Below are 21,805 nucleotides of genomic sequence, written 5' to 3'. Positions count from 1 at the left end.
AACAGCCCGAGACCAAGAAGGGTCTGGAAGCTCCCAGCATCGAAATCGTTCGTGACAAGGGTGGCAGTCGACGTGGTTCATTCTTGGACGATCGCCGTCCAAGTTTGTTGATGGGTGATGATGTGAGTATTCGTCTCGTGGTGATAAATACATTCCTGTGTTCGTATCTAGCATTCCCAATGGTGGAAAATTTCTATCTGTATATGCATATTTATTCACAAAAGGAGATCTCCGAAAAGCAAAATGTTGCAGTGTTCTTTTCTGAACTATTTACTCAAACGCCAACTTGTCTCGCAGCGATCTTACATTGGTGAATCTAACCTCACTGTTTCTTGTTTTTCTAACATTTTTACACACACACACACACACATATGGGATTTTTTCACATACAAACACTCAACTGTCGGTCAATAACCTGGTTCCCGGACGCTGCGCATGATGGCTGTGGCGACGCTAGACGAAGCTACGACCCGGAGAGGTTATCGACGAACGAAAGGTGAATATCTGGTGCGCACGATTCGCGCCTGCTTTGAAGCTGGCTAGAGGCAGCCATTGAAGCATTCTGCAGTGATCGGCAGCAGGTCAGCGGCAACAGCATCGAGGCCAGGTTATTCACCCAAATGCTAACGTTATACACAGTACACGCGAACACACTACTGAATGGATCAATTGATTGTAGGCTATGTTCTCAGCGGGCACTTCAGCAATTGGAAGTGCGTTTTGTTTCAGTGCGTCGTAGGAAAATAATTTATTCTTTATTTGATTTCTATAAATTTCTTGTTAAATGGGCGCATTAGATTTTGATTTTGACAGCATTGCCATATGAACTGAATAGTTTAATGTTAACTCAGTTGCACACTTCAAAGTCAAAAACAATTACGCCCGTTTGAAAAAAGTTTTATATTTTTCTAATTTGTTGAATTACATTGACTTGTATTAAACTGGCACAAAGTACCCAAATTACTCAAACTATCGTAGGTATCTAATATGCCTTTAAGCTGAATCTGCCCAGTGCAATTAATTATCACAATTTTTTCCCAATTGATTCATATTGCTCATTTTTTCAATTTGCTTCATCTACCTTTTGTACACTACTAATGGCGCGAAATGAAAACCGGGGAGTCCTCTGCTGCCGTAATCTGAAAAAGTGACGTATGCGCCATTTTACAACATACATGTTTTCCATTTTTCTGTTAAAGAGTACGATGAGTAATACTCGTTAACACCATTTTTGGAAAATGGCGTATACGTCACTTTGCCAGATTACGACAGTCTGGTGTTCCTTACGAGAACCTTTTTACGAATACCTTTGAGAATTCGTTTTTTATTGCTCTGGGAGGTTCTGGACTATAAGGCGTCACGTCATTTGGAATAAGGTCATTTGGCATAAACACCACATAGCTTAGTGGACATTTGGCCCAATTTTGATTTTCTTCTCGATATGTAAAAATGAGTTTACATTTTCTTTGATGCCATTTTACACATTTGAACAGTAAACATTTTGACATTTGAACAGTAAAAAATAAATGGCATTTTTTTCTTTTTTTTCTTGTAAGTGATTCATAAAGAACATGTTCTGAGTAATATAAACTAATGGTAGATGTTTCCTGAAAGTCGAAAACATTATGAAAAGAAATCGCATCTACATTAGCTTTATTCCGGGAAACATTTGCTTTTGAATAAAAACATGTTTTTACCATTTCCTTATTTCGCATAGTTTCAAATATGGAGTCACATTTACAATTACTTTATTCCGGGCAGATGCATTATTTTTTAAAAAAAATCACTCTCTTATAAAAATGCTTATCTGTTTAGTTGTGATCCTTACTAGTCTGGCCATGATCGCATATTTATAATAATCGCATTTTTGTTCATTTTGCAAAAGGCCTGTGAATCGATCAGGCAGCTCAATTTATTGCATCCAATCCCACAATAGTGAAATAGGCTTTACTATCTTGTTTATCTGTGGTAAGCTGGAAATGATTGAGTTGGTGGAGAGGATTGAAGAACTTTTTACAAAATCTACCAAAATGCAAATGTTACAAATATGCGATCATGGGCAGTAGTACTAGGTAAGGATCACAACTAAAAATACTTTTTCTGCAGATAAAAAAACGAAGAATGATAACGTATAAAAGTTTTTACTTTCAGGCGTTAGCTTATATATTATTTTTCAATAGTATGCTTCTTGTAGCGCCTTTTTAAATTTAATGGTTCAAGGCAAAAAATTATGCTAAACGTCCATCATGCCAAATAACCCAATCTTCTCAAGTTGTTCGTAATTATGCCAAATGTTCGTTATGAGAAATAACTTTCTTCCGAATGTCCTGCTCTCCTCTGGGAAATGTTTCCTTTATTGTAGCTGTCGTTGAAAAGGTAATTCGGAAATTTATCCAAGGATTCCTTTCCACAAAAATGTCTCGTGGACTCTTAAGATATTTCGATAAATTCCCTCGATTAATACGCTCAGATGTGTCAAGGAAATGCCGTTAGGAAATCCTGCGTGAATTCTTTTCCAGCTCCTGTGAAAATTTATCAGATTTTTTTTCTGGAAAGTGCGTAGGAAATTTATTCAGAAATGTTTCGGTATTTTTTCGAGGAAACTCAACCGTGAGCTACTGCGGTTTTATTGTTTGTTACTCCTTTTGTTCAAGAAAGGACTGTCAGGTCATTCTTACGAGAAAAACTATGTAAGTTATTAGCAAAAAAGCAGAAGAAATGCTATTGGAATCTATGTGAAGATATTCCGAAACATTCCATCAAAGATAGCTCCGAGAATTCCCATAGAAATGACTACGCAAATAGTGGAAGCTACTACCTACTGATATTCTTGTGGAAAGACATATGAAACGTGCAGATATTTCTCCGGAAATACGTAATGAAATTGTTTCATAAGTTGGGAATTGATCAACTCAGTTGCATTCAATTGACATGCCAAAAGTTGAACATTAGTACTGCACGCTGTAAAAAGTGGATTATTGTCGAAGTTTCATGTACCCAGAGCCGGATTTAGACGGAAGAGGGCCCCGGGGCCGACAGCTTGTGCGGGTCCCAAATTGTACAAAAAAGGTTGGTTTTGGTACATAATATTTGTGGGGGCCCGGGGCCACGCCTAAATCCGGCCCTGCATGTACCTCTGATTTCTTTCACGAAAAGTTACCCAAGTACCATTTTTAGATTTATGATTTACTGCAAGAGTATTTGAAGCCTACAACAATAAAACCATAGTCAAGGCATTTTATTCTTCATCGCTTACACCACAACCTCTTGAAGAGTAGTATCTGCCTAGTTGGCCCACTCTTGAAATGGTTTTGAAGGGTAAATGCAAGACGGGTTTCAAGATCGGAATATGACTGAACACGAATGAGAATCAGGCACCAAAAACATTTCATAATATGTAAACCATTATAAAAGACAGTTGGCACCATTTAAAACCCTTTTAAGGCCATTGAATCTTGATCCCTGCGGAGATCTCTAGATCTAGCTTTATGCAAACATTCATATGAAAAATAAAATACGTTCAGTCCCAACAAAATAAATTAAAGTTTATTGTACATCAATCCATGAAATGCCATAATCAAATATTGAAATGAAATATTTATAATCATCGAGAAAAATATTCGAAGCAGATTTGATGTGTGGTGCTTCAATTTTTGGTGCCAAATGAGATTTATTGCGTCATATGGTGCGAAACTCCGATATAACTGATGCGCTCTTAGTAAACCCCGTTTTAAAAAATATTTTTCGAAAAATAATTTTATGTTAAATTTGCACTTATCTGTTTACAAAAACAAAAATCTGGTAATTGCATATTAATAATTTGTTTTAAAATATGGCGATGGCATCCGAGATGATTTTTCGACATCTATTTATCCACATTGTTTTGCTTCGATGAAATCAACCATAAAATCATAATGTTTAGATAGGGCATGTATGAAGGTTCGAATGACTGTTACAAATGCTGAATGGTCATTTTTCCACATATATGGTGATCATAAATAGAGTAAATTTGACAGATCAAGTTTACCAAAGTACTCCACTAGTGGTGACGGCGCTTTATCAGTCGGACACATAAATAAATGTTTCCGTGCCACCGTTAATGGAAAAAGTGTATTTTTTATAGTGACTGGAGCGTGTCTACGCACCGTGTTTTCCTTCTATCTTTCATTCTTAAAAATTTGTCACCTCGCGATTTCAGAAATGAAAATTTCTATATCAAGATGATAAATAAAACGGAAAATTTGTCTGCATGCATATAATGAGTAAGCAAGCAGCGTGGTGATGTTTCAGAGCTATTTCTTTTGAAAAAATGAAAGATTCATCTCTTGCTACTCGTCTTCACTATCCCACTTTTTTGGTTTTGATTTTTTTTCAGAGCTGCAGAGTTTGGATTTTATAAGACTCTTTATGTAGCAAGCACAAATGCCAATTGATCTGATGTAAAGCTGAAAGTAACTTTTATAGTTACAAAACGAGTTTAAAAAGTATTTCATCATGACAAATAAAACAAACACCAAACAGTTTTAATGATACTTCCCAGACAGGTTTAATCAAGGCAAGGGCTGCTCTAATAAATTCATATTTAAAACTTCATAGTATTCGGAATTTATAACCTGCCACAAAAGGTTTTGGCAACAGCTTGAAGATGGATCATAATTCATGCGTGGTAAATGCTTTATCAAAACTGGAGAGCAAGTCAATTGCCTTAATAAAACCACAATAAATAACATCGAATGCCAAAGAGCTGTATGAATGTTACTTGGGTAGGCAAGGGTATCAGAATAATAGTACGGGTTGTTATAAAATATTTCATCCACAATTTTTTGAAAAACACTTTTTTATTATTTTTCTTCTTCAATAATACGGACAAAAAGTCTTCTGGCAGCTCAACAATGGACAAATCATAGAAGTTAACCATCAACATTCGAAATATATTTATTTGAAGTCTTTCTTATTTAGAAAACCTTATTTGGAAATATTTTATCCCAAAATGCGTTTTCAATCTATTTTTTTAGGTATTTTTTTTCATTTTCATCAATTTTGTTTTCGGAAATTATCGTCTGTGTCTGACCTTTATCTAGTTTCGGTTGTATGTTGTATTTACTATTCTTTCTTCTGACATTCGCTCTAGATGACCTTCCCACCGAAAAACGAGATAAGATTCATAACAGCCATATTACGCACATGAAGCATAGAAATTGAAAGCGGCAGGAAGCTTTTGCAGTTTTCACGCAAAACGTTTTGCGTACAATTCTCGGTGGGGTGCTTGAATGTTCTGTGTCTTGTGTGCCACAGAAATGATGAGACACTGTATCATGTGTTCAAACAGAAAAATGTAATGAATATTAATAGAATATGGTAGATTTACATTGGGCTGGCCATCCAGTGCTAGTGCCAAAAGAAAGAATTATGAATATAATATTTAACAAAGAACAACATAAAAGCCGGAAATAGATGATAATTGCTGAAAAAAATTGTAAGTAACTTTATTTTTTTTTTAAATAACCAAAAAATACTTCAAAAGAGCTTAAGTTGAAACGGTTCAGAAGCCAAATAAATTTCTGCCTGCATATTCAGAGACACCAATCCCATCGAAGAAGCAACGATTAACTATTAACTTTTTGTTTTGGTTTTGCTGCGTCGCAGTAAGCGCAGAATAAAAATATGACAGCTGCTCGTTGCTTCAGTATTGATAGTGGTACCCTTGAGAACACGATTGTTTTCTATTTATTGAAGAAGAAAAATAATAAATATAAATTTCTTTTGAAAAATCGTCGATAAAATATTTTGTAACACCCGGTACCTAATTTTGAATTTTAATTTTTAATTGACATGAAACTTCGATAATAATCCATTTTTACAGCGTGTACTGTTCATATTCCAAAAAGAATCTTCAAACTGATTAGTCAACTGGTTTAACAATTCTTACGCTAAAACGCCTTGAAAAATTCAGCTCATTTGATTAAAATTGAGGTTTGCTTCTAATCGACTGTTTGAGATGATTAGGCGTTTTGGCGGTTAATAAACAAAATGTCCTGATATTGAATAGCACAAAAATTGAGCAACGTTTTGTTTGCAATCATTTTGAAGAATATGGTTAAAAAATCTTTTTGGTTCATACCGCCATCGGGGGTGACAATGGGTCTGAGGGGTTGTAAGGGTCATCGCTCTCACCGGCAGCATGGAGGTCGTAGAGCAAAATCGTTCAAAAAGGTCTCTTATATTTTAGTTTTCTTGCTCTTAGATACATTCAATCCATACTACAAGCATTCTAAGTAGTTGAAAAAGTGACCCATTCTTACCCCCATTTGACCCATTGTCACCCCCGACGACGGTACAGTAATTAACTTAAGTACATGGACCTGCTCTTCGGACTTCAACAAATTCTACGTAAAACGTTGAATGTTGTTCTTACCCATGAGTGCCATGAAGGTTGTGACGTCGAAGAGGTGTAGCTCCAAATTCGTCTGTTAAATGGCTTTTGTATGTAATACTATAAAATTAAAATAAACATTGAACGCCTGTACAAGTTTGAGTTCCCTTTTTTGTGGTGCGTTTTAAACGCGAGGACTATGCTGCCTGTAATCGCATATCTAGGAAACCCAGCAAAAAATGGAAAACAAAATTGTTGTTGAAATTCTTTGCGATTCGATACCAGGTCACTACGATTATCGACCAAACCCCCTACCAATTGAAATAAACACGCATTTATGCCATGATGTTAGCATAAAAAAATGTGACTACCAGTCGACTGATCGATTTCAAGACACTTAAAAAATTTGAACAGATCTGTTTACAATGTTCAACTTTCTTTTCTTTCTAGTGAGTTGATCGAAGGTTTAGACATCATTTCGCGTTTAAGTCAAGCATTTTGCACAATTCACTTGCCCAATCCAAGTTTAGCATAAGAAAATTTTCTGCAACAATTCTGCAAAGAAAGCTTCGGGAGTTTTATCGAATATTCGTTCAGTAAATTGTCCTAGACCTAGAGTACTTTCCCTCTCCCCTAAATCCCCTCTCATTCTACTGTAATTTTTTTCAAAAAAAAATCCAGGCATTCCTTTAGAATACGTGCATTTGAGAATTCCTTTGTAATTTCTTGTAAAAAAATATTTCTAAATTCCTTTAGTAATTCCTGCATTGATTTTCTAATCAAATTCGTTTAAATTCGTCTAATCAAATTCGTTTCGTTTGAGAACTAACGCAAGAATTCCTAGAGAAAGTTCTGTAGGAATCCTTTTTTTGTAGAAATTTCCGCAGGAGTTCCAGAAGTAAAATATAGAGGAAATAAAGATGAAATTCTGAAAGCAATTGAAAGGGTTCAATGAAAACTTACTTCCTAATTTCCATGTTCATTGACAACCTGGAATGGATATTAATTACTATGTTTGAATACTCGATATGTGCAGATGCACAACATGTGCAAGATTTGGATAAAAAAAAATATTAGAGGTAATCATTTTTCTTCGGTGGTGTTTGAACATATGACCCCAGTATCTTTCTAGCATTCCTGGATAAAATCATATGAGAATTCTTGTGGGAACTCATTAGAAAATTCTTCCGCAAATGCTTAGGGTTATTCTTTCGCGAATACCGTTGTTTCATTTCTTCCTAAATTTATCCTATCGTTGAAGATCCTCTGGTGGTGCATTTCAAAATTCCATTGTAGTTTTCGGCGGAAACAGTTTTCATTCATTTTTCAGAGATAGAAACTTCTTGAAATTAATTAAAAATATTCTTGAAGCTCCTGCGGGAGTTCCTGTGACAGTTCTTATAAAAGTGCTGCATCTATTCTCCTAGGAACTCCTGCAGAAATTCTTTCGAAATTTCAGGAGAAATTGCCGCAGAAATTCACGGTAATATTTATAAAGAAGTTTTCACTGGTATTACCTGTAGGAGAAAGATTTCTCGATTGCATAATAGTTTCCGGAAGCGTTTTCATATTAACTTATGTTTGAAATTCCTAAGCAAATCCCGCAAAAGTTTCTAAATGGAATCCCCAGCAATGTTTTTGAAGGTATTTCCAAAAACATGTTCGTTGGAATTTTTGAAGTATTTCCTAGAGAAAATTTTCAAAGAAATTTCTGGTGGTATATGCGAAGAAATTCCCCAAAAGTATACCGCGGGTAAGCAGGTAACTGTTACAATTCGAAATGAGCGAAAATGCTCGCTTCGGCATTCAATTAGGATATACCACCCTTTCATTACTACCACATTGGCAAGCCGTTAACCAAGACGAACCTCTGCCATAGAACCTAACCCCCAGATTCCATTAAAATTCCGCATGAACTCGTGGCGAGTGCAGAGGTGTCCTCGGCTTGCAGTGGGCGAGTGATTACATCAACAATTCCTTCCCATCCCCGATGACCGTGAGGACGTGGCCAGCGCCGTTATCGACCATTCAAAATACTAGAGCTCTCGGTGTGTGACCATTGAGGTTGGAGAGCAAATCCCATGCTTCCATCCATTGGTTCCCTGTGCAATTGCGAGTGTACTGGTCAATCAAGGAGTAGCAACTACGAAATGCACGGTTATCATGCTCATGCTCAAGCGCATGCTCTATTTCCAGAAAGAATATTTCGCTTTCTTGAACGAATGAAGAGTTTTGGAAGAAAATTGTGGAGCAATTACAAATGGAATTTCCGGCATTTATCAACAAAATTCCCGAAAGAATTCTTAAATCATTTTTCGTAGAAATGCCAAAAGGACTTTCGTTTTTATCTCGTTTACAGGAGAATCCAAGGGAGAAGCTTCGAAAAGTATGTCCGGAGGAGTTATTCGCATTAGTTGAATAATTCTAACCGGTCCATTTTTTCCAAGCAGTATTTCAATGTATATTTGATATATTCTATTTGTAGCTCTACTCAATAATAAAAAAATTACATTTTTTTTAATAAGTTGTACAAACTGTGCTTGAGTTCAAAAAATTAAAAATTTGGCCAAAAGGGTCATTTGGCCGAAAGGGTCATTTGGCCGAATAGGACATTTGGTCGAATAGGACATTTGGTCGAATAGGTCATTTAGCCGAATAGTTCATTTTAAAAGTGAGAAATTAGGAATGAGAAGAGAGACGTCTCACTTCTCACTCTTCATTTTTCTCTTCTCGCTGTAAAAAGTGAAGAGCGCGAAATGAGTAGTGAGACGTCTCACCACCCCCTTCGCACTACTTCTTTTTTCACAGTGAGAAGTGGGACATCTCTCTTATCACTTTTCACAGTGAGAAAAGAAAAATGAAGAGTGAGAAGTGAGACGTCTCCTTTTGTAACAAATATTTGGGGCAATAAATTTCCTAAATCTATCATTAACAGTGTAATCAAATTCCAACAAAATGAAGCTTCCACTCTATCATTGAGGCAACTGAAGCTTTTTGAAGCTAAGCTTTAAGATTGACTCCGGGAACTTACGAGAACCTCCACGGATCTCATTTAGCCAACCACAGAGCAGAGCAACTTTACCTTTTTAAACGAAGTTCAAGGCTTTACAGAGTTTTATAACCGCACTAAAAATAGAAAAGAAACTAAGGATGAAGCGGGATGCTTAAATATGGTTGAGAATTAGTATTTGGAATTGGGTTTTGAATTTAAATAGTTTGAATTGGTATTCTTTGTGTTTGCGTGTGGTCAGCTCAGTAGGATTTGGTGTTTGAGGGATAAAATTCAACCCGCCCTAGAAAAGAGCCTTTGCCGGGCCACTGACAGCCTCAGCAGTCTCACCGTTCGGTAGGTGGCGCATAAGCTGCTGCTGGTTGCGTACTGAAGCATTCGTTTCACTTTCTCACTCCACATTTATCACTTCTCGATGTAAAAAGTGAGAAGCGCAAAGACGTCTGACTACTCACTTCGCGTTCCACTTTTTTACAGTGAGAAGTGAGACGTCCCACTTCTCACTCCTCATTTATCACTTCTCGCTGTATAAAGATAGAATCGCGAAGTGAGTAGTGAGAAGTAATAAATGAGTAGTGACTGTGAAAAGTGAGTAGTGCGAAGTGGGTAGTGAGATATCTCACTACTCACTTTTTTCAGCGAGAAGTGAGATATGAGGAGTGAGAAGTGTGTCGTCTCAGTCCTAATTTCTCACTTCTCACTGAGTAGTGAGACGTCTTACTACTCTTTTCGCGCTTCTCACTTTTTACAGTGAGAAGAGAAAATTGAAGAGTGAGTAGTGAGACGTCTCTCTTCTAATTCGTAATTTCTCACTTTTCAAATGAGCTATAAGGTCAAATGTCCTATTCGGCCAAATGACCTTTTCGGCCAAATGTTCTATTCGGCCAAATGACCCTTTCGGCCAAATGACCCTCTTGGCTAAATGACACTTTCGGCCTAATGACCCTTTCGGCCTAATGACCCTTTCGGCCAAATGACCCTTTCGGCCAAATGACCTTTCCGGCCAAACGACCCTTTCGGCCAAACAACCCTTTCGGCCAAATGACCCCCTCTGAAAAAAATACTGTCAAAATCTCTTTGAGGTGTTTAATACAACTATAGAACCATGGATTTTTCATATGGTATACAGTTGTCTAACATCATCAAGACTCTATAGATTCTAGAGTATGAAATCCTCCATTATTTTAGAATAAGGTACCCGAGCAGGGTCTCCAGTAGCCTTGCGAACAAAGGCATAGGATTGCCAATCCGGAGATGGCGAGTTCGATTCTAGATCTGGTCTAGGATATTTTCGGGTGGGAAACATTTTCGACTCCCTGGGCATAATGTATCCATAATAATTGTACTTGTCATACAAAATACATACTCATGCAATGGCAGGCATAGAAAAGCTTTCGAGATGCACTAAGATACGATACTCTGCATATATTATGGTCATTTTTATTTTCATTAAAACCTCGATTAAATGAAACAGTTTTACTGAAAAATAGGTCAATTTCTGGAATAAATATCAGCCTTATAAGCACATTTCGGCAACTAATCTATATGCTTATTTTGTATTTGCCAGTGGTTAAAGCTCAGTTATTACGATATATAATTTCCACGGGTAATTTTTCAAACTTTATGTACCTAGCAATTCTTCCAATTTTCCTGGAAATTTCGTCAGGTAATTCTATGGAATTTTCTCGTGAAGTTATGAACAATTTCCACGGAGAATTATCTTTGTTTTTCTCGACAAATTCTTGTTCACGGTTCAGTTTTCTTTCGCAAAATTGATTCTTGAATTTATTTAAAATCAACTTGACAAAGAATCCTAAGTTTTGACGGCTTAAACAATTTTTAAAAACCCAAAACAAAAAATCGAAACGATGCTGTTTTTTTAGGTTTGGCCTAGCATGCGCCCGATTCCCATCCAACATCAGACCAATACTTCACGCCAGTTCACACAAACAGCATTTTTTCAGTTTTTTGTTATTTTTAAAACATTTTTTGAAAAACATGGGTTTCTTGGGAAATTTTACCTTAACCTTAACATTGACCTTGACCTCTACCTATCAAGGACAAACTTTCAATTTTGAAACTTGTTTCTCGGAGGTTTTTTGAGGTTTTGCTTGGAGTTTTCACTAAAATCAAGGGGAATACTTATACCTTTATGTACTTGCAAAACCTACCTCTTCGCACCCTCCCCCTTTTTATGGTTTCATAATTTTGGGGTGTGATATAAAAAATGGTCATATTTAACAATTTATTGGTCCGTTTATCAACCTAAATGAACACAACTATTCAATTTAATTCAACTGTATGAAATATGTTCAAATAATTTAACAAGAACTATCTTAAGATCTATCTGGAAGATTGTGGCGAAGGTGTTCTAAATAAATGAAAATTTTATATGTATTAAGCATGAACCTATAGTATAATCCAACATGACCATGTAAGTCCCTAGAGCTCAACTGAGATGTTCTAGGTTCCCCAAATTATACGGGAGTTGAGTTCAATTGTTCTACCAGATCAACTATGCCTGATAACAAACTGATAGCAATTCAGCGGGTCCATGTTAGTCTCCAGATCCCATGTGAATCCGTCATGCATTCGAATAAGTCGAAATGAGTTCAGATATTTCAGTTTCATCAAATTGTCCGGGAGTTGAGTTCAACATAGCGTGTCTAAATAAGTCCCTGATTCACCATTCAAATAAGTCTAACACAGACGTTCTAGGAGAGTTAGGTTCTATTGGTCTAATATACCAATATTAGGCACGATACATACAGTACGTCACGCAAAAATTGCCTATTTTCAACTCCCTTCGTCGTACTTTTTGTATTAAACATCTTGAGTTTTTGTATGAATTATCACACTGCTCAGAACCCCCCTCTGCCCTCAAAGCGTGACGTACTTTGTGGATTGTCCTTTTTTTGCAATCCAAAATATTTCATGGCAGATGATCAAATTACTCCATATGTTGTCTGGACCTGGAGCAATCGGTAGCAACCCAGCATGTATTGGTTTGGTACCAGGCGTGGATCTTTCTCCAGAGCTCTGGGGACTTATTTGGGTATTCTGGGTTGCATTCGGATTGGTATCAATCTTGGTCGAGCTTGTAGACCAATTGATCTGAACTCCAGAGTAATTTGGTGACCCTAGAATATCTTCTACGGACTTATTTTGATAGTCAATGCTTGATTTCTTTTGGTTGATAGATCGCGACTCCCGATCAACTTTGATATTGATTCGCTTTGATACATGGTGTAGTTGCCCTGGTAGACTAATTAAACTTATTTACTTTATTTAAAGGGTGAAGCATTCGAAAGTGCCTCTAGGAATTTAGATGGATACGTTATGTTACTATCGGTTTGATACCAAGCGTAGTTGTCCTGGTAGACTAATGAACAACTCATCTCACGGTTATTTTGGAGATCCTAGAACATCTGCTTTGGATTTTTTTTTTAATAGTGAAACATTCACAAACACTCTAAGGACTCATATGGACATGTTGGATTACTAAATGTCAATCTTCTTCTTATTGGCATTACATCCCCACACTGGGACAGAGCCGCCTCGCAGCTTAGTGTTCATTAAACACTTCCACAGTTATTAACTGCGAGGTTTCTAAGCCAGATTACCATTTTTGCATTCGTATATCATGAGGCTAACACGATGATACTTTTATGCCCAGGGAAGTTGAGACAATTTCCAATCCGAAAATTGCCTAGACCGGCACCGGGAATCGAACCCAGTCACCCTCAGCATGGTCTTGCTTTGTAGCCGCGCGTCTTACCGCACGGCTAAGGAGGGCCCCCCAATGTCAATGTCAATGCTTCATGCAAATCATATTTTCATTTATTTAAAGCTAGTTACCTAGTTTCAGATGTTTTGGAAGTCAGTTGAGTCAGTTTTTGTCATATTATTTGCACAAATCTCATACAATTAAATCAAATTAAATTGTTCTGTCCATACGGGCTTATAAACGGACCAACAAATCATAAAATATGACATTTTTTTGTATCGCTGCCTAAAATTACGTTTTTGGGCTTTACAACCATAAAAAGAGGAAGGTGTGGAAGACAGGGTTTGTATGTACTTAAAGGAATAACTATTCTCCTCGATTTTATAATTTTTCCAAATTTTCACGACAGTTTTCAGAATTTTAAATTGAGAACTTCCTTGTGGAATTCTTCGAAATTTTTACCGCTGTTTCTTGAAAGATTCTTCTGGATATTATTTATAATTATCTCCGCAGATTTATTTTCCGATTCTATAGTTTATTTTTCAATTACGGTTTTTTAACGTCGATTAAAGAATCCAATATGGCTTCAAGTAACCAAAATGACAAAATCAAACTTCAGGAAATCATCCAGAAATTAAATTTATTTAGTAAAACTCGAAATTCGTTTACCTTACTATTGCAAGTTTTCTGAAAAGATTCTAGAAACTTGCTACGTGAGGTCATGACTTTAATATCTTTGGACATGACTTTTGACTCTTACGCTGCAGATTCCTGATTTACAGAAAATTTCTGTTTTACTAAGCTGTAGTGTATTTTGAATTGTGACAAGTTCATGAAAATTTTTAAATTGGAAACTTTTACAAAAAAGTTCCCGGCAAATCAATTCCGAAAAAGATAATGCACAACAATGAGTGGTAAAAAACACATTTTTATCATTTGTTCGAAATTGCATAGTGTTAAATGACTTGTTTTCTAAATACATTAAAAATATGAACTGTTCACGCGCTTGGATACTCACCAACAATGTAGCCCCGCTCCTCTGTTTCCTCTATTTTTTAATGGAATTTCCATTTCCAATTATCACCATGAGTACTGCAAATAATTCTTTTTTAACACCTTCTCAAAAATGAACTCCGAATTAGTTGGAATTCCTGCACTTTCACCTCGCTCACTTCACTTTGTCCTGCGGCGCGGTCAATAAACCACTCACTCCGAAGACGGCGCAATGTTCCACAGAGTGCACATAATCGTTCGACGATGTAAACTGCCGACCGATCATTTTTCTTTCCGATCCCGAACTCCCATCATCATTAGGGAGCGCCGTTTTGCAGCGCATCCATCGATGCCAAAAATCGATCCCTTTTCCCGCACGGCAGCGCAACATTACGCCGCTCCCCATGATCACCTCGATTGGTAGCCCATCTGGACGCGGCAGGTTAAAATTAGCGCAAAATTTCCCTAACAAATGCGCTAATAACTGAGGGTGTGCGGTATTTTGATTCGTTTTGTTTCCTGATTGCATATGGCAGTCTTTTGGCAGGGACCGGTTGGATCTAGATCAATGGGATCCCAGGTCGGTTCTGAAAATTGAATCATCCGAGGATAATGACGACCATTTTTCCAGAAGATAAAATCAATTATAGCTAATGGCAAATGACTCTTTATTGCCAAAAGTGAATTATCAATAAATCATCACCAACCTCCTAAAAACCCTCATTTTTTCATATGATACATAAAATAAATTAATTCGCATACCCTCGCGTTTGAATCAAGACGTTCGTTAAAATTCGCCCCGAGAAAGTGGTCTGGTCAAGCGGGGTGGCGCATAGATCGGGTATGATTTATTTTCCCTGAAGAGGTATTTTGGCTACCGATTCTGAGCGATGAGTTTTGCAGCGATATGTGTTTGAATAGTTGACAAGGTGTGCATTATTGGTGCCAATTCAAGGCTGACTACAGCTGGTCGGTTGTTGCACAGGCGGGGCTCGTCCAGGGAAAGTTCCACAAAACGTCTATCACGAATGGGATGGACCGCTTCTGTTTTACACGCTGAAAGGTTAATTTGAAGTCAATCGTTCGAAAAATTGCACGCTTCTGAAATGGTGCGGAAGAAACCAATTGCTTTTATGATCCTACTCGAAGATGAAAGAATTTCTTGATTAGAAGTAGCAATTCGATGTACGTCGTAAAAAATGTGTATTAAATCAAATGTCTTCTCCTCTTCCTTTTCACCAATCCGACGCTCATCACAATCATTTTGATCGATTCGGTTCCAATGCCGCGCTCGTCTGCGTTGCCACCATCTCCGATCGCCATCGATCTGGGAATTTTATTTTGGCTTGGAATATCCGATCTTTATAAATATCAATTTTTGAAATAAAACCTGGCACAACATCATGGTGTTCGCTCTGCGGTTGCCCTGCGCGTCCAATAGAAACGACGACCATCAATCGATGTACGACGCCCGAGCATTCAAGATATGGACGAGAAGATCAATCTACCTTCGACACCGTTGCGAGCCATCGGCGAAGAAGGCAAAGCAGCAGCCATCGTCGACTTCCAGGAAAGCTACTCCGCCGTTGAAGGTCGGTTCCCTTCGAACAGTGCTCCGCTTCTTCGCTTATTGCTTAGTGTGCTTAGTGCTTCCCAAGTCTGATAGCTATCGCCGCTGCTTACTTTTGCAAATTCGAATCGCTACTTTTCGCATGTCAGATCTTCAGCGATCACAACACTTCCGTTTTGCATATCCCCGTAGATCAAACCGGTTACATCTCGGTTCAGGTCGAGGGCAATCCCGCTCCGACGTGGAAGTTCTTCAAGGGCATCACCGAGCTCATCGATGGAGGTCGCTACAAGCATCACACCGATGGCGAAAGCAACACCATCACGCTGTGCATTCGAAAGGTCAAACCGAACGACGAAGGCAAGTATAAGGTCGTGGTGTCCAACCCGCACGGTGAGGATTCGGCCGAGGTGCAGCTGTACGTGTCCGACTCCAGCGGCATGGACTTCCGTGCCATGTTGAAGAAGCGAAAGTATGCCAAGTGGGCCAAGGAGAAGGAAGAGATGGTCATCGACCTGAAGGAGGTTGAAAAGCCGAAGCCGCAGCTGAAGAAAGTGGAACGAGTAGGTGTTTGCTGCCGCAAAACAGGAACAAGGACTGCGGGAAACACTGTGACTAATCCGACGACTCGTTGTCTTTGTTTTGTGTTGTGGTTCTGTGTATTTGTTGATCGTCAACTAAGCTAATGTTTGTGAATTTCAGAAACAAGACACCTTCTCTAGGCCACTGGTGGACATCACTTGCAAGGAAGGCCGCGAAAAGAAGGTCGTTTTCGAATGTGCCTTCACCAAACCGAATGCCAAGGCCAAGTGGATGCTGCGAAAAGACGTAAGTTTAAATCGTTCAATACGTTCCTGCCATAAGAGGTCTAATCTTTCGCTTTCCATTGCACAGGAAATCTTCACCGGTGCCAAGTACAAGTTCAAGAATGAGGGTGATGTGTACACTTGTGTTGTGTTGAATCCCAAGGTTGAAGACAGCGGAAAGTACACAATCGAAATTGCCGGAATCTCCTGCATGGCCTATCTGACCGTTGAGGAAGCAGATCCAGTATACAAATTCACCAAAACGTTGAAGAAAAACGAGAAGGGCTTCATCACGCACGACACTCATTTGGAGTGCGCCGTTGATAACTCGTTGGCTCCTATCTCCTGGTGGAAGGGCGAAACCAAGCTGGAAAATGATGGCGAAAAGTACGTCATCGGTAAGGACCTGAACGGTACGGTTACTCTAATTATCAAGAACTCCACTCTGGATGATGCCGAAACCTACACTTGTAAGATCGAGAAGCAGACCGACAAAACCGAAACCAAGCTTAAGATCCTGGAGTACAACTACAAGTTCACCAAAGTGCTCAAGAGCCAACAGCTGTTCGTCAAGGATACGGTTACGTTGGCTTGCGAGTTAGACCACGTACTCGGCACGGTTGAATGGTTCAAGGGAGACGAGAAAATCGTGGAAAATGACAAGGTTCAGATCATCAAGGATGGTCGCAAGCACAAGTTGGTGCTGAAGGACGTCGCAAAGACCGACAGTGGCATGTACCGATGTGTTAGCAATGCCGACAAAACCGAAGCAGAAATCTTTGTTAAACGACCAAACAAGTTCATGAAGAAGCTGCAGGATACCACCGGGGACGAAACGACCGAGTGCGTGCTCGAAATGCAAGTTCAAGACGAGGAGGCTGACGTACAGTTCTTCCTCGGCGAAAAGGAAATTGTCAAGAGCGATCGCATCGACATTGTCGCCACCGGTGACGGAACGTGGAAGCTGATCTACAAAAAGCTGGAACTGGATGACGCCGGTGAGATCACCTGCGTCTGTGGACCGCTTACCAGCAAGTGCACATTGAAGGTCAACAAGAAGGAAACGAAACCGAAATTCGAGGTACCACCCAAAGTGGAAACACCGGCCAAGAAGGAGAAGGTCATAGAGGTTCCATTCACGAGTAAGTACCGCAAAACACCAACAATGGAAACACCACTGCAATATCTCAATTGCCGTCTTATATCTATTGTATTTTTTATTTAGCCGGTGAATCGCGTCAGTCTAAGGTCACCGCTAAGGTGTTCAAAGATGGTAAGCCGGTTTCACCGGCCGAGGTTGATATAGTTGTAGAGAATGACAAGGTCGTGCTCAAGTTCAAAAAGACCGAGTTCAAGGACTCGGGCGAGTTTAAAATTGTGCTGGAAAATGCTACCGGTGCTGAGGAGCATACCACCAATGTTGTATTTCAGGACAAACCGCAACCACCGCAAGACATCGAGTGTACCAACATTTTCCAGACGAGGTGTGTGGTCAAATGGAAGGCCCCCGTCAACGATGGTGGTGCTCCGTTGACCAAGTACGTTCTCGAACGGCAGGATGTATTCAAACGATCCGGCTGGGACAAACTCGAAGATGTGCCCGGGGATCAGACCAAATTTGCCGTTACGGATCTTACGCCTACTCGACACTACAAATTCCGTGTCAAGGCTGTTAACAAAATGGGCGAATCGGACTACTGCAGCATGGAGGAGGACATCATTGCCAAGGACCCATGGAACGAACCAGATCCGCCAAGGGACCTGGTGATCTCCAATTGGGACAAGGAGTTTGTAGATCTCGCTTGGAAGGTGCCCAAGTCGGACGGTGGGGCACCAATTCAGAGCTACATTATCGAGTACAAACCGTACACGGCTGCCAATTGGAAGCAATTTGAAACTGTTGGTCCCACTCAGCTGACGACTACGCTTCGCAACCTGCCGGTTGGCGAGACCTTCGAGTTCCGCGTGAAGGCCACCAATCAGGGCGGCGAGAGCAAACCAAGCAATAACACCGAACCACTGAAGATCAGGGATCGCTACGTCAAACCCTTCATTGAAGGTGACGGCATCCAGCCGATCACTTTGAAAAAGGGCCAGACCATCCGGTACTATGTACAGTACGGAGGCGAACCGGAACCCGAAGTCGTCTGGGAGAAGGACGATATTCTCATCATTTGCGATTCGGAGAAACGCAAGACAATCGATGTAGAAGCGTACGCTACCACTCTTAACGTTCGACATTCCGTACGTGCCGATTCTGGCACGTACAAGCTGAAGCTCAAGAACAGTAGCGGAGAATTTGTAACGGCAGCTAAGGTATTGGTGCTGGACGTTCCAACGCAGCCCATTGGTCCGATTAAGATCGAAAAGGCAAGAGCCAACCACGTGGTTATCAGCTGGCAACCACCGGTAGATACGGGAGGTTGCCCATTGACTGGATACCTGCTGGAAAAGATGGACGTCGAGAACGGCACTTGGCTACAGGCCGGCGAATGCGGCCCCGATCAACTCACCTTCGACTTCCAGCATTTACAGAAAGGAAGGAAGTTCGAGTTCCGGGTTAAGGCCTACAACAAGGAGGGTGAATCTACGCCTTTGGAGACGTTGCTTGCGGTAAAAACGGTCAATCCTTATGGTAAGTGCACTGAGCTGTTCGATCAACGTCCATTCAATGATGAAATCTTAAATCTATCTGTGTGCCATCTGTTAGAAACCATTCATTGATATAGTTGTGAGACTAGCTTGCCAGCTTGTCAGACTGTGTGCATATGTTAACCCTTTCTTCTAACCCCTGAACGAAACGTAAACAGATCCTCCAGAAGCACCAGGCAAACCGGCCGTCGATGACTACGGCGTGGACTTTGTCGAACTCAAGTGGGCGGCTCCGGAGAAGGACGGTGGACGGCCCATCACGCACTACATTATCGAGTGCAAGAACAAGTTCATGACGGACTGGGGCGAGTGTGCGAAAACATCTACTCCCGACACCGTTTTCAAGGTTCACGGCCTGAAGGAGAAGGTGGTCTACCAGTTCCGTGTCCGCGCGGTCAACAAGGGTGGCACTTCCAAGCCTTCCGAGCCGAGCGAGAACCACACCGTCAAACACAAGAACCGTAAGTCAGGGGGGAATTTTGTGTCGAACTGTCCAATTTGTACCTTTAGTATTAAGCTGTCAATATCAGTCAATCGGGTTTTGCTTTGATAAACGAATCCACGTAAGTAGCATTGATGGAATAAACAAAACGGTTCTAAAGTTTTGCCGCGAAAGAGTGTCGTGAAATGGGTGGTGCCGTATTCTAAATCGTTGACTTGTTCCACAGTGAAACCTCGCATCGATCGAACCAACCTGAAGAACCTCACCATCAAGGCGGGCAAGTCTATGAGCTGGGAAGCCGACGTCAAGGGTGAGCCCGAACCGGAGATCATCTGGAGCTGGCGTGATAACATTCCGCTTACCGTGAGCGAGAACATCAAGGTGGAGTCGGCCAACTACCACACCAAGTTCTCGATCAAGGAAGCAAAGCGTGCCGACACTGGCAAGTACAAAGTTTTGGCTCAGAACGCCTCCGGTAAGGATGAGGTAGAGATAGAGCTGGTGGTCTTGGGTGCTCCTGGCAAGTGCCAGGGCAAGCTCGAGATTTCCAACGTTACCAAGAAGGGTCTGAAGCTGAAATGGAAGAAACCGCTGGACGATGGCGGTTGCCCAATCAAGGAGTACAAGATCGAAAAGTTGAAGAACCGCAATGGCAAGTGGGTGCGCTGCGGTACGGTCAAGGGTGGACCGGAAATTCTCGAAGCCGATATTACCGGTCTGGATGAGGGAGCCACGTACAAGTTCCGTGTGTTCGGTGTGAACGACGAAGGTGAATCCGAACCGCTGGAATCGGACGAGGTCGTTGCCAAGAATCCATTCGACGAACCGTGGAAACCGGGTCAACCGGAGATTGTGGACTTCGATAACAAATCCGTGAAGCTGAAGTGGGCACCTCCGAAGTCCGATGGTGGTGCTCCAATTGTTCAATACATCGTTCAGAAGAAGGAACGCTTCAAGGATTGGGAAGACGTCAAGGAAGTTCCCGGACATGAAACAACGGCTACGGTTGAGGATCTGAAGGAGAACACCGAGCTCCAGTTCCGTATCGTTGCGGTCAACAAGGCTGGACGTTCTCCCGAATCGGATCCAACGGCCACCCACAAGGTCAAGCACCGTTCGTGTAAGTATTTATTTTGTTTACAGGTGTCCTCGGAAGGTTTTCATCACACTACTTTTCATCTCTAGTGAAACCACGTATCGATCGCACAAACTTGAAACCGATTGTGGTCCGTGGAGGCAAGATGGTTCACTACGACGTCAATGTGAAAGGTGAGCCAGAGCCGGAGATCACTTGGGTGCTCAAGGAGAAGCCAATCCTTGGTGACGACCATTACGAAATCATCAACAAGGACTACAACACCAAGTTCACCATCAAGGACAGCATGCGTAAGCATAGTGGCGTGTACGAGATCATCGCGAAGAACGAGCACGGTATGGACAAGGAGAAGGTCGAAATCACAGTACTTTCCAGTCCGGGTAGACCGAAGGGACCTCTGGAGGTGAAGAACGTCACCAAGGACGGATGCAAACTCAAGTGGAAGAAACCGGACGACGACGGCGGCAAACCAATCACCGCGTATCAGTTGGAGAAATTCGATCAAAAGGTTGGCCGCTGGGTCCCGATCGGAAAGGCTCCGGGAGATGCCGAAGAGTTTGATGTGACCGGACTGCAGGAAGGACAGCACTACAAGTTCCGCGTCAAGGCCATCAACGATGAAGGCGAATCCGAGCCGCTGGAAACTGAGGAATACACGGTGGCGAAGAATCCGTTCGATAAGCCGAAAGCTCCCACCGATGTGGTTATCAACGATTGGGATAACTCCAGTGTTGTGCTACAATGGAAACGCCCTATCTCGGATGGTGGTGCTCCCATCAGTGGGTACTTCATTGAGAAGAAGGAGCGTGGTGATACCAAATGGGAGCCGGCTCTGACGACTTACAGTCCGGAGTGTCAAGCCAAGGTTACTGATCTACCGGAGAAGCGTACTTATCAGTTCCGCGTCAGTGCCATCAATAAGGCTGGTACTGGTGAGGCGTCTGATCCAACTGGTTTCCATACTGTAAAGCACCGTTACCGTGAGTATAAATCTGAATACAATTTCTTTTTACTTTTTATATTTTTCAATAAAGAGATATTAATATCAGTCTACTATTTACTGAACTCGTTAGACTTAGATCTTTGTTTGTGTGGTTCGAACCAATCGGTTCTGGTGTAACCTTCAACCGATTGCG

The 21,805-nt window shown here is 40.8% G+C and overlaps 1 protein-coding gene across 1 annotated transcript in view; it reads left to right on the top strand.

Moving 5' to 3' along the window:
• LOC134227721 (twitchin-like) overlaps positions 1-21,805 on the top strand; it is a 107,914-nt gene that overhangs the window by 69,275 nt on the left and 16,834 nt on the right. The window contains 10 exon segments of the mRNA XM_062709380.1: positions 6-122; positions 458-496; positions 15,545-15,695; positions 15,866-16,236; positions 16,376-16,501; positions 16,568-17,621; positions 17,705-19,114; positions 19,290-19,592; positions 19,800-20,693; positions 20,759-21,649. Of these exon segments, the coding sequence (XP_062565364.1) occupies positions 6-122; positions 458-496; positions 15,545-15,695; positions 15,866-16,236; positions 16,376-16,501; positions 16,568-17,621; positions 17,705-19,114; positions 19,290-19,592; positions 19,800-20,693; positions 20,759-21,649 (5,356 nt within the window).

Source organism: Armigeres subalbatus, chromosome 1 (genome assembly GCF_024139115.2).
Source record: "Armigeres subalbatus isolate Guangzhou_Male chromosome 1, GZ_Asu_2, whole genome shotgun sequence".
Taxonomy (NCBI): Eukaryota; Metazoa; Arthropoda; class Insecta; order Diptera; family Culicidae; genus Armigeres; species Armigeres subalbatus.
Note: the sequence above shows the minus strand (reverse complement) of the source record. Positions and strands in the feature narration are given on the sequence as shown.